At 43.9% G+C, this 15,613-nt stretch overlaps 1 protein-coding gene across 6 annotated transcripts in view; it reads left to right on the top strand.

The window, feature by feature from the left end:
- Positions 1 to 5,894: 5,894 nt before the first annotated feature.
- Positions 5,895 to 15,613, top strand: part of TEX2 (testis expressed 2) — a 55,187-nt gene continuing 45,468 nt past the window's right edge. The window contains exons 1-2 of one of the 6 annotated variants that reach the window (XM_083805333.1): positions 5,895 to 5,944; positions 9,405 to 9,557. Coding sequence is in view for 1 of the 6 variants with exons in the window: in XM_083805331.1 (XP_083661457.1) it covers positions 15,438 to 15,474 (37 nt within the window). In the remaining 5 variants the exon portion in view is untranslated. Of the gene's footprint in view, positions 5,945 to 9,404; positions 9,558 to 11,333; positions 11,493 to 11,572; positions 11,844 to 13,112; positions 13,174 to 15,422; positions 15,475 to 15,613 lie in introns of those variants that run through there. The other 5 variants (XM_083805335.1, XM_083805334.1, XM_083805332.1 and 2 more) reach the window with 5 other exon arrangements.

The raw sequence follows: 15,613 nt of genomic DNA, 5'->3' as shown, positions 1-15,613 counted from the left end.
TTAAATCTAAAAGTCTGAGCTTGCATTTTTTTAGATAAACTTGCATGAATTTTCCCCAGCATATCATTTTTTATGCTAGGGAATGCTTTCCGTAAGAATTCAAGCTAGCTGTTAAAAACCCCTTTGACAGGAGAACTAGGGAAAATTCTCGGGCCCTTCGTGGCATGCCTTTTCTGAGCAGTTCTTCTGGCAGGGCCACGTCCTGCTTGACCTAAGCATGTTCAGAAAGAGACCTGCCCGTCCTACTACCTCGTTTGATTAACGTTATAATATTTGTACTCTTGCAGAGCAGAGGCTTTGGGACAGAAACGCTTTAAGCCAAAAGCCTCTTCCTCCTTGCCACTGTTAATTTTTTCCTTTCCAGCAAACTAGCAGCTACTTATTTTCTTGTCTAACCTAAGTGCGTTTGTGTGTGACCTTTGGTGGAAAAAGCAGCGATGATGTGCCGTCTGCTTCATGCTAGAAACCACCGGGGGAGGGCACGAAATGCTCTGGCAAGCCTCCTTTCTGTGCCACGGGTGCCCGGGCCGGGACCTTGCAGCCCGATGCGGTGCTGCCCCCCGGTGGCACAGGAGCCGCAGGGCGGCAGGCGGGGGCCTCGTCCCCGCTGCCTTCAGGGGTGCTCCTGGGCACCGAGGGTCTGGGCTTCTGGGCTCCTGTTGGAGCTGCTTTTACATCTGGGTGCGCAGAGCTGAGCCGCGGGACTTTCCTTCCTGCAGTGGTGTGAGCTCTTCGTCTGATCTCGGCCACTCTTAAGGACAGTTTTCAAAAGCCTACCAACCACGACTTCCTTCTCTCTTACACAGGTCAATTAATTGTTTGTAAAATGCAGGGCACTCATTCTGTGCGGAGTAAATATCCTGTTCATCAGTGGGTGATTAAACCCCGAAGTTTATTTATTTTTCAGGGGAAGCTATGTGCTTGTTCTAATTGCTTCTTTGTGAGCTTGGTTCAGTTCAAGTTCTTAATGTTGCAATTCACCCATAAGCTCTCTTGCATCATAAGCCCCCAGCTTTTGGGCACAGGGGAGGTAATGCTGTCAGACTGGCTACAGCTGCTCTGTTGCGAGGGAAAGGGCACGTACAAGGAAAGGAAAAAGTGTTTGAGAAAAACAGTTGAAAAAAAAATCACACCAAGTAAACTAGAAATCAAAGTGATGGATAGCGAAGTATCAGGACAAATTTAAAATGCTAGCACATTTTGTTGTGTAGAATTTCAAGCCCTTTCAGAATAGACCAGTGAAAGCAGAATAAACATCACTTTTACAGTTACTTGGGAAGTAATAAGCAAGTTATCATGTCTAAAGAATCACAAAGAACAGAGCTTATTGTCTCCATCGTTTGAAATTCTCCAATCTAAATTACAGGTGCTCCTATTAAAAATAAAAAAGCATAGAGAGCCTAGCAATCATGAGAACTTGGCTTGCATGGGAAACTTCAATTAACTGTGAGCATTTATATTTATACAGGTAATTTGTTTTCTCACCAGCCATAGGCATGTTGAGTGGGAAGGCTGAGAGAATTCTCACCACTGCAGGAAATAATCACTGTAGTTAAGTTTTAAATTTAATAGCAAAAGAAATCACAGTTTCCTCAGGGAGGGAGTCAGCTGAAAAGTCTGATGACAGACAAAGAGAATAACAGCACAAAACTGAACTGAAAGACTTAGCACAAACCAGCAAAGGTCTAGGCAGCCCCTGCAAAGGCACCCCGAAAAGAGAGACAGAGGGGAGGGAGCAGGGCTGGGGGAGAAAACTGAAGAGATGGTGGAAGGTTTGGGAGACAGCCCATCAGTGTGGTCATCTTGCTGACTCTATACTTCATGGCTTTGGTGATACTTGGGAAACATGGTACGGCAGAATCAGTACTGCAGAGGTTGGATTGTTCCAAGCATTCCTGTTTTTTTCAGAAGTTCTGTGACTCCTAGGAGTAGCAGAAAATACACCTGTTAATAAAAGGCACTTTTGCAGGTAGCTGCAGTATCGATCCAGGAAGGCAATAGGTTTGTTTCAGTTGGTGCCGTCAGTGTGTTAGTTCTGTATGGGGACATGCAGTCATCAGGCACTGAGGAACCTATCTGATATGTGCTGCTGTAACAGACTATGATATTGCCACAGGGAGTTTGTGTCTTCAGAAGAAAAATCATATTATGCTCTTATTTATCTGGCACAATCCAAGCCATGTTCAGTGCTTGCAGAGGGACTGTGGCTGCTGAAATAGCCTGTTTCCACAAAGCACTTATCAACACTTGCAAGGGGAGAGCTTGGCTTTAAATCCTCTGCTCTGGCTTTGTTTTTATTCATTTTTTTAAACTACACGCGGAGCCAAGTCTCCACTGCAACTGACACAGTTTCACTCTGAAAATCAATGAGACAGTGCTACGAGGGCAGACATGTCTCAACTGTGAACTTCAGATTGTTCAGAGCTGCGGAACTGACAGCCCTGACTGACTTCTGTCTTCATGGAACTAATCCGTGACAAATGTCTGAACTCCCCTGTGGCCCTCACCACCCGCCAGGCTGCTCCCTCGTGGGAGCTTCTGAGCCAGTTCAGTGCCCAGCTAGCAGTAAGCTGCAGCAATGTGTCCTCTCCCAAGCAGAATGACCACTTCCCGGCCCCAGCCTTTCCCTAGGGGACTCTCTGCTCTGTCTGGGGATAAGTGCTTCCAAGGCAGTGACAGTGAGAGTGGCTGGCCTGTCCTCAGGAGGAGGGGGGACAGAGAGGTTGCCATCAACGGGGAAAGGATGAGGGTTTTGTCTTAAGTGGACTCAGTTATGGTTTTACTGGAAAGGGTGAACTCAGCATCCCTGTTTGGTAATAGACTGTAAGAGTCTAATGGAAGCAAAAATTGTCAAGTCTATTAAAATGTGTTCAGAGTGTAAGCCAATTAATGAAAATTACAGCTACACAGGTTATTAAATTAGCATGAGACTGTCAATAGAAAATATAGATTGCTTTTGAATAATTTTAAATTATTTAAAGCACAGTAATAATGAAAATCTCACAAAGTCTCCATAATGCAAAACATAGTTTTAATTTTGTTGCTGTTTGAGCTGTCTTTTATATTTTCATTTCAACTTCATGATCATTAAAGGTGCAGGAGCTTTAAAGACCAAGAGCTACAAAAGATGCTAAGAGGAAAAAGCTTAGAGGTGGCTGGAGATGAGCTGTGATTCTGCAGTTATCCATGGCAGAGCTGACATCAGGTAAAGCCGAGTGTGTTTAAATGTAGTCCTTGTGTGCAAAATGATGGGTTAAATCTTCTAGCCACTGACTGCCCACATCACCCAGTTGGGTGTTCAGGACTAGATGGCCAGTATTGCCTCAATTACTTCGGTCATTAATGACGATTTTTCACACAAGCAAGGTGGACCTGCCATGCCTGATATTCCCGTAACTCTCACCACACGTGGCCGCTGCCACTTCTTTAGTGGCCTCTTCCTCTTATGGGCCTGTAGCAATTGGCACTCCCCTGGACTCCTGGAGATGCCTCTGCATGTAGACAAAGAGAACAACAGTGAACTGACTCCCTAGCTGCAATTTCCAAACAAATTCAGTGAACAGAACTCAGCCCTGACTCAGGGTACTCCTCAGGGCTGGAGCTCTTTGGAAGAAGAAATCTAAATGTATTTACAGCATGGCCAGGCACACTTGAGCAACTGGTTCTGCCTGTGGGTGCTGAGCCTCTGACAACCTCTAGCCAATCTGCCCCCTTGGCTGGAAGTTTGAGGCCGTAAGGGAGCACAGAGGGGAAATATGCAGACTTTGAGAGATTCACATTCCTCCCAGGGACCTCGGGGACTGGTTGATCTCTACAGAAGGATGGTATGTTCAGCATGACTGAAGTATTAGCTGGCTCAGTCCCGAAACCTCAGAACATTGTGTACGCTGCTTAAATCCAGTTTAGTCATTGCTGGAGGAAGGCAAGTCTGCCCTACTAGAAAACAACCCTGACACACACCTGTGCTTTGTCAAACAAGAAATGCTGAAAGGTTTTTCTTTAATTATATTAATTTCCTTTTCCTTTCTTTTTCTCTTTTCTCACTGAAGTTGATCTTTTCCCATTGACTAGATTTCTTTATGACTGTTCTAGGAAGAATCACAATCCTATAGGTCTATCTGTATATTGAATGAGACTGTGGCAAGCGGACCTGATTAATGTCCCCTACAAGGAGAAAATGATAATTGATGCTTTTTAATTACAAGTTTCCTTGCATTATGGTCTAGTTTTTCAGCTCATAATCATTAGCAGTATAATAGAGACTTAGGTAAATTGCTGCCTTTTCCTCTTTTGTACTAGATATAGGTCAGATTTTCATGTTTAGTGGTTATTATCTCTGACACTAATTAGTGCACTGACTTGCTGACAAAGGTCACATCTGTGTTTTCTTCATTGCATACAAACGTGAATAAGGCTGTGTGCTCCCACCGATTGATTTCCTAATTGCTGTGTTTCTGGACTCCTTTCCACCAATGCAGTCACTAGTTTGACTTTACACCTACTTTGTACTTATGTCAGTGAAAGACAAAGTTGAGGGCAGAGGAGTGTCAGGAGCTATTATGTCCATGGCACATGTCCCCCAGTCCGCACTTCATAAATCAAAGCAACCATGCTTCATGCACCATTGACTTTTCAAGCTCTGTGCAGTTGCAATCAAAGGGATGAAGTTGTTGCCTTTCCATGAGGAAATGGGTGGAGCTTTCATTCCCTATCTTTGACCAAAGCACTTAGATGGTTTTAGGCCCAGCAGATTGTTTCTAATAGCAGGCAAAATTGATCATTCAGGTACTTTGATGCAGCCCTTTTATTTAAAAAGAAAGTACAAAATTCTGTTTCATTGAACAGAGGAGGAATCGGACAATAGGAGACAATTTATCTGCATGATTTTCAGTCCTTTCAGCCAGCACTTACACCAGAAGCATTCCGCCAGCTTTTTTTTCTTTCTTTTTTTCTTTTTTTTTTTTCTTTCTTTTCCTCAAGGTCATTCTAGTAGAATTTATCTGTTTCTGCCTGTATTTAGGAGAAGACTGCTGTCAGACCATAGGAACATAGCTGCTCTGAGCAGTGCCCTCCTCCCCATATCTTCAAAGCCCAACATTTCAGTCAGGAGAAACCCTGAATGCTTTGGCTTCTCCACAGGGTCTGCTGTTCTGCCTTCTTTCTTAGGGGTGGCTGTTTTCATTTCATCTGCCTGCTTCTGTAAGAGAGCTCGTTTGTTTCTTCTACAAAAGAATATCCAATGAGAGATAACATCAAACTTGTTGGGATCAGTAAGTTTTTGCCTGAACCCTGTGTCTGGATGGCATTAGGGCTAGTTACTCAGCACGTGTCTCCGTGTTAATAAAGCGTAAGACCTTTGCACACACTGCTAGAGATGAAGAGCAGGAAGATCTATTGGCATTAGCATGAGATGAGATTCTCACTGCACAAGCAAAGTTTTGTTAAATGCTTCCCTCGCCTCTAAAGAGAAATACCCTGTTGACCAATAAGCAGTATGCATTGCTAATATTGGGCTAAATTTCTCTGCATTCCTTGCCCTATTCATCATATTTAACCTTGAATTTATTTGTAGAGAACTGCACAGCAAATCCCATTTAAGACAGGAAGAAACAGAAAGAAAGCCTGGACATCGTGTGTTTTCTTGCAGTATTGTCCTGGACAGTTTCCAATCTGTTAATGAATGAACACTGACATCTAAACCATCCCCAGGGGAGGTTCAAGATCTATCTGAGTTCAGTAAGAGGTTCCTAAATAGCTGTAACAAGCCCATACTTCAAAAGAAATACATTTTGCTATTTTTAAAACATGAGAGTTTTGGAAGGCTTTGAATATCAAGATTAAGTCTCTGTCTAAATGCAATATAAGGCAGCACTGACTAGTCAGTGTCTCACTCAAATTTGGAACTTTTTCATATTCTAAAATCTGGATTTGATGCTCTAAAGAGGTAATGTATGACTGTGTTTAGTTTACACTTTTTTTTTTTCCAGAGCAGACTGTGCATGTATTTATTAGACTCCTTAGTATGTCTCAACAGATTAATGTGAAAAATGTATTACATTGTCTATGAGCACTTGAAATTTTGACTCAGGGTTACTGGTTGGATAGATTACTGAGCAATGTTTAACTGAAAGATTTAATGATACTCTGAACAAGACATGACTCATTCTTGAACAGCAGGGAACAGCTCCTATATGTGAAAAAACAAGGTCATATGGCTCCATATGGAGTCATATGCACAGCATGAAGCTATTTGCATTAGATAGCAATATAAAATGGCTGTGGAAGCTGAACAGAAGGGTCAGGGCAGCTGGGCAGTTCTGAAGACTTTGTTATGCATCAGGTCACTAAAATTACAAAGTGAAGCTGATTGAGGTATCCTAAGTGCCTCACATTAGACATCTATTTACCTTGGATGTCTGAGCTATGAGGTTACTTTGCTCTCTACTAGTCTCACTGAGAGTCCTGTTCTGAACTGCCCTTTGGAGGACAGTTTATCACCTATAATAGGTGGTCTAAGGAGCATAGATTCCATATTTGGCCACCTGGGTGATTAGTACAGTGAAATGTTATTATGTCTTTGTGCTAAGGTTTTCATCTTAAAGTGGTGTACAGATTAATAATATTGGAGAGAGGGAGAATATGAAGTCCAGAACAAAAGCCCAGTTTTGGAGGCACTGAGAACATTTGTCTCTGGATGCTGGGTCCAAACCTGTTAGAGAAGAGGGCCAGGAGGGAGCTGGCTCTGGATCAGATGCTCATGCTCTCAGAGCAAAGACACCTGAGACAGACATCACCACTTTCTGGTTGGTGTTGGTTGATGTTTTGACCTCATACCAGCATGATCCAGGAACAATTCCCATTAAGTCTATTGATGTGAGTCTTTCCTCGAAGGGGACACTCAGGAAATCTTACCTGAATTATCTTTTAAAGTAGATTATTTAAATTCTATTAAGTCCCTATGCAGATATTTTTATTCAGAATTAAGTGACATTAATCTGATTTAGTGTACTTCACTCTGAAACTGAAGAAAGCGAAATCAAATGAAGTCCAGTTTAATTCTGAGTAATAGCATTCATGCAGGAGTCTAATGTAACTTCAGTAACAATGTTCAAGTCACACTTGTGATTAATTTGTATTGATGTTTCTGTCTTTTCCTGTGAAGACAAGGGACAATAAAATTGTCATGGATAACCTGACCACATGTCCCCTAAATATGGACCTAGCTCCTCCTGAATATTGGAAAGTTGGTTTGGAGCTCTGGATCTGAAGGTTGCTGCTCATTCCTGTTCTATGGTCAATGCTCTTTTCTCTTTATTAATCATTTATATTAAGCACATCAGTGTAGAACCTAAGCATCTGTCCAGGCAAGAGCAGAAAGGTACTGCTGGCTGGTGTTAAAGTTCCTGTGGCAGAGCTGTCCGTGTGGGAAAGTTGATGTGTATTGGCCTGTTTTAAATCTGTGGCTTCAGCTGTTCTGTATCAGGAGCACTAAATTTACTTGTAGATTTAAAATAGGTGAATGATTTGTCAGCTAAAAGGTCAGGATGCTTGCTGTTTATTTTGTGCTTTGCTTTTCCTGATTAATAGAAAATTGTCTGGATCATCTGATGCTACTGTCAAGGACTTTTGGTGTAATGCCTGTGCAGGCAAAATGTACAATAGTGCCATTGTATCCCCCATGCCTTCCCCCAGCCTTGCATTTTATCACAGTTGCACTCTGAAGTACTCCAGCACTCAGCCAGCATATATTCTAACTCACAAAGGTCTCTGCAGAGGGAGGAATATTGACTTCTCCATCATGTGCAGATCAGATTTCAGCCTTTTAGAGTTTTGTGCAATTGCCAGGTACACTGAAATCCAGATACCAGCTCTTGCAACCTTCCTGTGACTTTGGCAGCATGCACGCAGCTGTTCAGCGTAGCTCATGGACTCACCTCTTCCCCAGAGATGGATGGCATCGCAGATAGGTGTGCACCAGCCATTTTCCCCATCTGGATCCAGTGTCAGGTGTGACACTAGCCTAAGAAGCACCAAGAGGGTTTGGCAGGCCTGAGAGGCACCAGTGCAAATTCACAGCATTCAAACTATTTCATCTAGGCTGCATGGTAAATCGCCTTCCCTGGGAACAGGTCGGTCTCTGGGTGTCACCTTGGCAGCACAGCTCTAACTCTGCACACCTCGCTGATGTGGTTTTAGCCTGTTCTGTGAATCAACATGACCTGGCAGCCATGCAGGGCCTGTGCTGTTGTCCTTCAGCCCTAAGTTGCAGGGAGACAGGTGGAAGTTCGGACTTCCCCTGCCTCTGGAAGTGTGTCCTCTCTGAGTGTGTGTGAGACCTTGATGTGAGTAGTAGTACAGAGCTGTTTCTCCAGAGATACCTGGCAATTTAGAGACCTGTAATAAATAAAGAGAAGTAATGAGAGAGGGAAAGAGGAAGATGAGAAGGACAATTGAAAGCCGGCAGCACTGTCTGCTGCACAGGGCAGGGGCCAGCGTGTGGGAAGAAGTGATGTGTTGGAGGCCAAGATGGGCATGTCTGCAACTTCAGAATTTGTGTCAGAGGGCGACAGTGAAGTCACTGGGCAGGGAGATGCTGAGAACACTATTGTTTCGGTGTTGGGCAAACAGAAGATAGGCATACAAGCACTGTGGCAGGAGTGTGTTTATTCAGGAAGCTCATGCTCTCTTCTGTACCCACAGTCAGAACCAGCTGAAGCCCACTAGGAAGCCTCGGCCTTGCAAGTGTTTGTTGGGCTGCTGTACACACCGTGTGGGCAGGGGGCTTGTTTGTTTTTTCTGTGTGAAGTCTCTCTCCTTTGTGTTTTATACTGTACAGATAACAAGCCAACAAAATAACAGTAAAGCTGTTCTCACACATACACAGAAAACTATGTCACAATTCACGAGTTCAGGCACAGCTGCTGCCTCATTTGTTTTAAAGCTTCGAAGCATAAAATTGTAAGAAGGCCTGTCCTGCGGTTCTTGGGTCTTCCCCAGGAGATCTCACTGACAGCACCGAGAGACTTGTGAAAACCTTGTGGAAATCCAAATCTCACATAATGTTCTTTTCTCATGAAAGTACAAGCCTTAAGCTGTCCTGAGCTGTGAAATTCTGATGGGGGCATTACAGAGAAATGAACTGAGTCTCACAGTAGCTCTGGGAGAGAAATATTACTTCTTATTTTACAGCCTGCTCAAGCACTGTTTTAAAAAGGCATTTGAATGCCTTCCTCGCATATTCTGAAAGATTAAAGTCATTATTTTCAAAAGCAGCTCCTGACTACAGATACCTATTTCTAGCACCTGCAGGCCTGTTGTTTCTCAAAATGACTGCATATTTATATGTAGGAGACTGAAATATTAAAAATAAATAGGTATGACTGTATTCTCTTGTCTTTTTGTAGGATGGATGGCAGATAAATTATCCAACAAAAGCATTTACTCTAGCACCATGGAATGACTCAGAAATTCAGAGACACTTCCTTTTTCCAACTGACTGGGATTTGCCTTCAGAAGAGGATTCCCAAGTGGCCAGGTGCACCATGAAGCTGAGGCAGGTAGCAAAGCTCACGTCTCATTTTCCCTAGAGGCTGGCTCCAGCCTTTGCTCAGGCTGTATTCCTCTGTGGAAGAAGCCTCTGCTGAGCACCCAACTTCAGATGCGAAACTTTTTCTCTTGAGGTCACGCCTTTTAGGCCGTGTGTTGGCTAAGTTAGGTACAAACAGAGGGTGGAAAAAGCTTCAAAACTTCTCGTGAATTACAGTTTAACACAGCTGAAAACAAGACATTGGTCACAGTTTCAGTTGTAGCCTCTGTTCCTACAGGGAAAACCTGCTATTAAGAAAACAACCATTATCTTATCTTCATACTCTGGAAACACTAACACCAGCTCTGTATAACGATTCAAAGGTCTGCCTACTTACTATGAGAGCTATAAAAAGAAACCTATCCTAGATGATTGAATACACTTTTACATGTATTTAAAACATAATACTGTCTTTTAAACTTAAAAAAATGACCACGTAATAATGGATGGAGTAATGATCATAATTCATTTTTACAAGTGTTGAATTGGTCTTGAAATGTAAAGAGAAAAACAGTATGAGAGTTATCTACACCTACTTTTGAATTAGACTGCAAAACCTACTAACTACCGTATGCCTGGTATAATGCCTAGTAAAATGGGAAACCAAGCCCTGACTGTGATACAGCTGTAGATAAGATAGTAAAGTATTAAAAAAAGATGTTGTATATTAAAATATTTGGAGCTAGTTTGGAGCAATTTGAATTCTGCTCACATATTCCACTGCATGTTGGCTAGTAAATAAATTAACTTTGGCATCATCACCACATAAAGTATCATAAAGTTGAACACTGGTATGAAATAAAGAGACTCAGAAAGATCTCATTAACAGTTTTCAAAAGCAAGAACAATGATGTAAAGGGTAAAAGCAGTGGCAAGGCTGTAATATTTTATGGCATGAGACCATTATGAGAACAAAAACCCTTTGACAGAGGGAATTATCTTTTTTTTTTTTTTTCTGTCTGCTGCAAACTGGCAAATATGAAGTGGAAATAAAATGACCTCTGACATGGTATGTTTCTTTGGGTAACCGCCTAGTTTTTTGGATAACGGACCTTTTTTGGCCATTTGTGTAATGTTTTGATACCAAAGCACTTTATTTTGTCTGCTTGCATATGCATTTCCTGCAGGTAGTGTCTGCTTCTATGAAGTGATGTGGTCAGAGATTACGGGGGTAAAAATTTACCTGCAAAACCGCCACATACAGTTTACAAGAAAAACCCAAAGCAAACAGAGCATTCTCCAGAACTGGCTGCTTATAAACCTGGTCAACACAGACACAAGCAAGAGGAATTAACAGGTTTTTCTTAACACCGGTGGGAGGAAACATGGCCCGCACTGGAGCGTCGAGGCCAGCGTGGCTGGCGGCCTCAGCTCCTGGCTTTGCTCAGCGCGCTGCTCACAAACTCAGCCTCCCCTCCATCGGGGCACTTGTCATTCAGAGATGTTTTCCAAGTGACTGGGCGAAGGAGATCATTTTATAGTCCCTGCGCTGGTCATCCAGTTTCCTCTGAGCGGCTCCTCATTTCGGGGAAGCATTTCCTTGTGTCATCGCTTACCGCCTGACTGAAACTTTGCGAGCGGGCTGAGGCGATTCCTCCTTCCCGGGGGTCCCCGCCCCGGCCGACTCCATCCCTCCCCCGGCCGCCCACCCCGCTCCCCTCACGCCCACCTCACCCCTTCCACCCTCCCCAGGCCTCAGCCCGCCTCCCTCCGCCCGCGGCGGGCCCTCTCCCCGCTCCGCCCCTCAGCCCGGCGCTGCGGCGGCGGCTCCGGCAGGCCCGGCCCCCCGCGGGGCCCGGATTGGCGGTGCCGGGCAGCCCCGCCGCCTCTCCTCCCCTCGCCGCCGCCCGGCGCGGGCCGGGGGCCGCCGGGGCCGCGCCGGGCAGTGCCATGAGCCGCGGGTAAGGTAAGCTGAGGCGCAGGGCGGGCCCCGCCGCGCCGCCTCGGCCCGCCGCCGGGCTCCGTTCCGCACCGCGCCGCGGCCGCCGGGGCTGGAAGCGCTGCCACCGCCGCACCCGCGGTGTCCGCGGGGCTGTGGGCACGGCGGGAGGACGGGGCGGCCGGCGGCGAGGGGAGGCGGGCAGGGCAGGGCCTAGGGCACGGCGGAGGCGGCGCCCGCTGGGGTGGCCGTGAGGGACCGACCCTGAAGGGACCGATCCTGGGGGGACCGATCCTGAGGGGACCGGCCCGCTGGGCTGCCCTCAAGGAGCCGGCCTGGGGAGCCCGGGGGCTCGGGCAGCCTCGGGGGCCGCTCACGGTGAGTGGTGCCTGGGTCGGGGCTGGCCGCACCGCCCGGGGCTTGAGGCGTTTATTTTTACCGTTGGGCAAGGTTCGGCGGGATGGAGTTACTTCCCGCTTACATCAGTGTAATTGAGATAAAAATTTGGCCGCGGTGGGATGTGCAGCTTGGCATGGGCGCTGCTGGAGTGGAAGGAATAGCTGAAAAACAAGCAGCAGAGGAAACTGCGATGTTTATTCTTGATGGAAGGCGAGGGGAGGATTTTTAATTTGCTCTTGGTATCAAGAGAAGAGAGATTTTCTGTCACACAAATTTGTTTCCTTTTTCTTGTCCTAGGTGTCAGCTTTTTCAGTTTCTGATTCTCTTTTAGTTGTCAATGTCACTGAATTTTACCCCTCCATTGCAGCTCAGTGCCTAACTCTGTTTACAGCGTCATTTCGGCATGTGCTGAAGTTCCTTCTAGATGTCTGTGCTCAACTTCTTGGAGATGTGTATCTGTCAGCAGACATCTTAAGGAACTCCTCCGATAGCCCATCATTTGGGGGATTTTAGTACACAACTCGATTTAATTTAAACTTTTGTAACTTTCATATTGAAACTGCAAGATAAATTATTGTAAGATTTTACTGCTCTAAGACTATCCTCTGTTAAGATGCTTTGTCATACTCCTCCGTCTTCACACAACTCCTTTTTCAAGAGGTTCTTGCCTGCGTAACTCAGGAAAAACAAAGCAGGCTCACAGTCTCAGGGGCGTATTTTTTTACTGGAAAATGTAGCTGTATTTGGAATTTTAAAATAACTCTATTTTCTTAATCTCTGAATAAAATTCAGGCAGTGTGATTGAGTACCTCCTTTTAATTTTCTATGAATTGAAAATGTGCTAAATTAGAGGTAAAAGCAGTTTAAGTTGAGCAAAGAAAGTAAACTGACGTTTTTGATGTTAGAATTGGCTTTTAAAGACTCGTGTTCTTTTATAATGTATGAGAGGTTACCGTTCTGATTGACTTCAAAGCTGATCCAACAAGCTGCTCTGTTGTGGGTGGCACGTTTTTCATATTCCAAGTAGGTGCTGATGTGTGTGGTAGTGTTTCCAAGTAGGGTTGAGTAAAGTGCTTTCTCTTCTGAGCAAAAGACCAAGAAGATAATCCTGTGTTCAAAGACGTCTTTTACTGAACTCTGCTAGGCTGCTGTACAATATCTCCTGTGCATTGTATTACTAAGCTGAGTACATCCCTTGTAAACTTTGCAAAGAACTTCTTTAAATGACCCGTGTTACCTTTATTTCAGAAAAGAAAATCTATTCATGAAATCCGAAGTGAGAACTTGAAAGAGGACACAGCCCAATGAAGTACTTTTCTTAATTGCTTACTTTTTTTACTTTGGATAATAACATAATTTAGTAGTTTTAAGTACTAATAACAAATGCTTAGTACTTTGTAAGTAAGTAAACTCTAAGACAACTATGTTACAAACTAAAGAATGTGAAGCTGGAAACCTAGGCAGAATATATAATACCTATAACCTCTCTTTTATGGTAGAGGTGTGAATAAAGCAATGGGAGACAGTGAAACTTGTCTAGTAAAAAGAGAGAAAGTAACAGGGATAAACTTGAAGTCATGTAGCTAGAAGAGTGAAGATGTATATTTGAACACCGTGTTAGCTGATAGATTTGGGGATTGTGCTGCTCTAACCTCACCTTTCTGTGCTAACTGAACCTGATCCTTTAGATGAAATCAGAGTAAAGAAATCTCTTGTGGCATGCCTGAGAGGCCACCAACCTTACGTTGTGCGAGTTGGATAGATGAGCAGGCATGAGCGTGGCAGTGAACGTGTATAAAGGCACATTTCCTGTGCTGTTGTTCCACAGTCCTGTTCTTTGTGTGATATTGAGGACCAGGCTCGAGCATGTTATGGCCCATGAGCTAGGTAACTTGTGGTGCAGTGTAGCTGGTGGAGCTGGCAATACCGGACCAGCAGTTGAAGCAGGATAACGCTTGTTTATTTGAGTAAATTGTAAGTTTCAAAAGAATGAAAAGGAGGTTGAGTAAATTCTGGTCTTACACACGTGGAAAAGTCACTTAAATCTCTGGATTTTTCTTCTTTTCTATTGGCAAGCTAGAAATATTGATATCAGATGTTCACTGTGAATAGTAGCGTTAATTCAGTGTGCTTTGAAACATTTATCCTTGAATAAAGGCATCATGTTCTAGAAGTCCTTACTGCCCTAAATGAATCAATTAGATGACAACGTGTTTTGGGAAAGAGGAGCGTAATGTAGGCTGAGAGGTTAGAGAAATAACAATAAGTTAATACTGTGAGCCTTCATGAGTGCATACTTGGTATTAGAAAAGGCATAATATATTCAGAATAGAAATCAGCTCTGGAAACGCATAAGGTTGTCATGTGTGCCCAATAAAGGGGATGAACAATGACTTTTCTTACTCTAGGTAATGCAAAGTAGACACTAGAAAGGGTATGTTGTGATTTCAGGGAGGAAGACGGTGGCACTGTGAAAAATAGGGAGAATAATACTGTGTGTCAGGACTGATGAAGAATGCAGCACTTAAGGGGCAAATGAGGGAGTTAAGGCAGCGTTGGCTTTGTGCCGGCAGTACAGTGAAAGACCTGTTCAAAGAAAAGCCTCCCTATGAATTTGTCTGAGTTTTTATGTACTTCTCTCATATTGGTGGTCCAAGAACTCTGAAGGTCAGAACCAGCCTTGCAATGCTGTGTGCAATTAACCCTGTTCCTGGTGTCCTCTTCTAGATACAAGGGCTGAAGTTGGCCCTGTTTTGAGCAGGGTTTCTCTGTGGGCTTGTATGCGCAAAATCTTTTTCTTTGTGGGCTGGAATGGAAACAGCAAACAGAAGACGGGTGCAATCTGGGAACAATTTTTCTGAATCCAGCTGATTTTTCTGATGCACAATCGTGGCTTGAGGGAAAAGGAGTCTTAACATTTAGGGAACAAAGGCAGAACTGCAAAGTACAATGCTGTCTGTTCCTCAGAAACCTCTCTCTAGTGAAAGAGCAACGTTTATGGCTTTCAGAGGTACCATAGTGAATAGTGAGAGCTTTAGGATTATCAGTTAGCGTTTTCCATTCTGTGTTTATTTCCTTCAGTGCACTGATGCATATCGTTATGGTACGTGTAAAGATGTTTTTGATTGCTGATTAAAAAAAAACACTGTACTACTCCATTATTGTAGAGGATTGTGGTTCAGATCCACAAAGTAAAGGATTTGTTTTTCTTTCTAAAACAAACAGTTGAATTCAACTTCTTTTCTTGATGTGTGAGACAGAATCCCAGTTACAGAGTCATAAAAATATATGACCCAATGCTCATGTCTGAGTTGTGAATTATCTGTTCTTGGACAGTTTAACGTGTTTTTTTAAGCTTCTGTTAGCATGTCAAACCTCAAAACTTGAAGACAGAAAGTTAATAATTATCGGTCAAGATCCCATTGCAGCCCGAGGCAGCAAAACATGAAGATTGTGCACCAAATGGCCGTAGCCTCTGTGTGCCTGTTCCCCGGGAGTGTTGTGAGGATTGACGTTTAAGCACCTGAAGAGTTAACACTTCTGTGTCTTTTTCCTTGGAAGATCTGGAGGTGAATGGAATTGCCTGGGTTTGGGCCAAGTTCTGCACAATGTATGTCGCAAAGTACCTACTTAATTGTCAAATGAAATGTAAAGTCTTTTAAGGTGATATTGAGGCTCTTTCACACAAGTCCTTTATTGGAGTAATTTTATATTACAGGCTGCCATTTACTAACTTAGTTTGAGTTTTG

This window comes from Anser anser (assembly GCF_964211835.1).
Source record: "Anser anser genome assembly, chromosome: 19".
Lineage (NCBI taxonomy): Eukaryota > Metazoa > Chordata > Aves > Anseriformes > Anatidae > Anser > Anser anser.
This window is presented reverse-complemented; position numbering and strand designations above follow the sequence as displayed.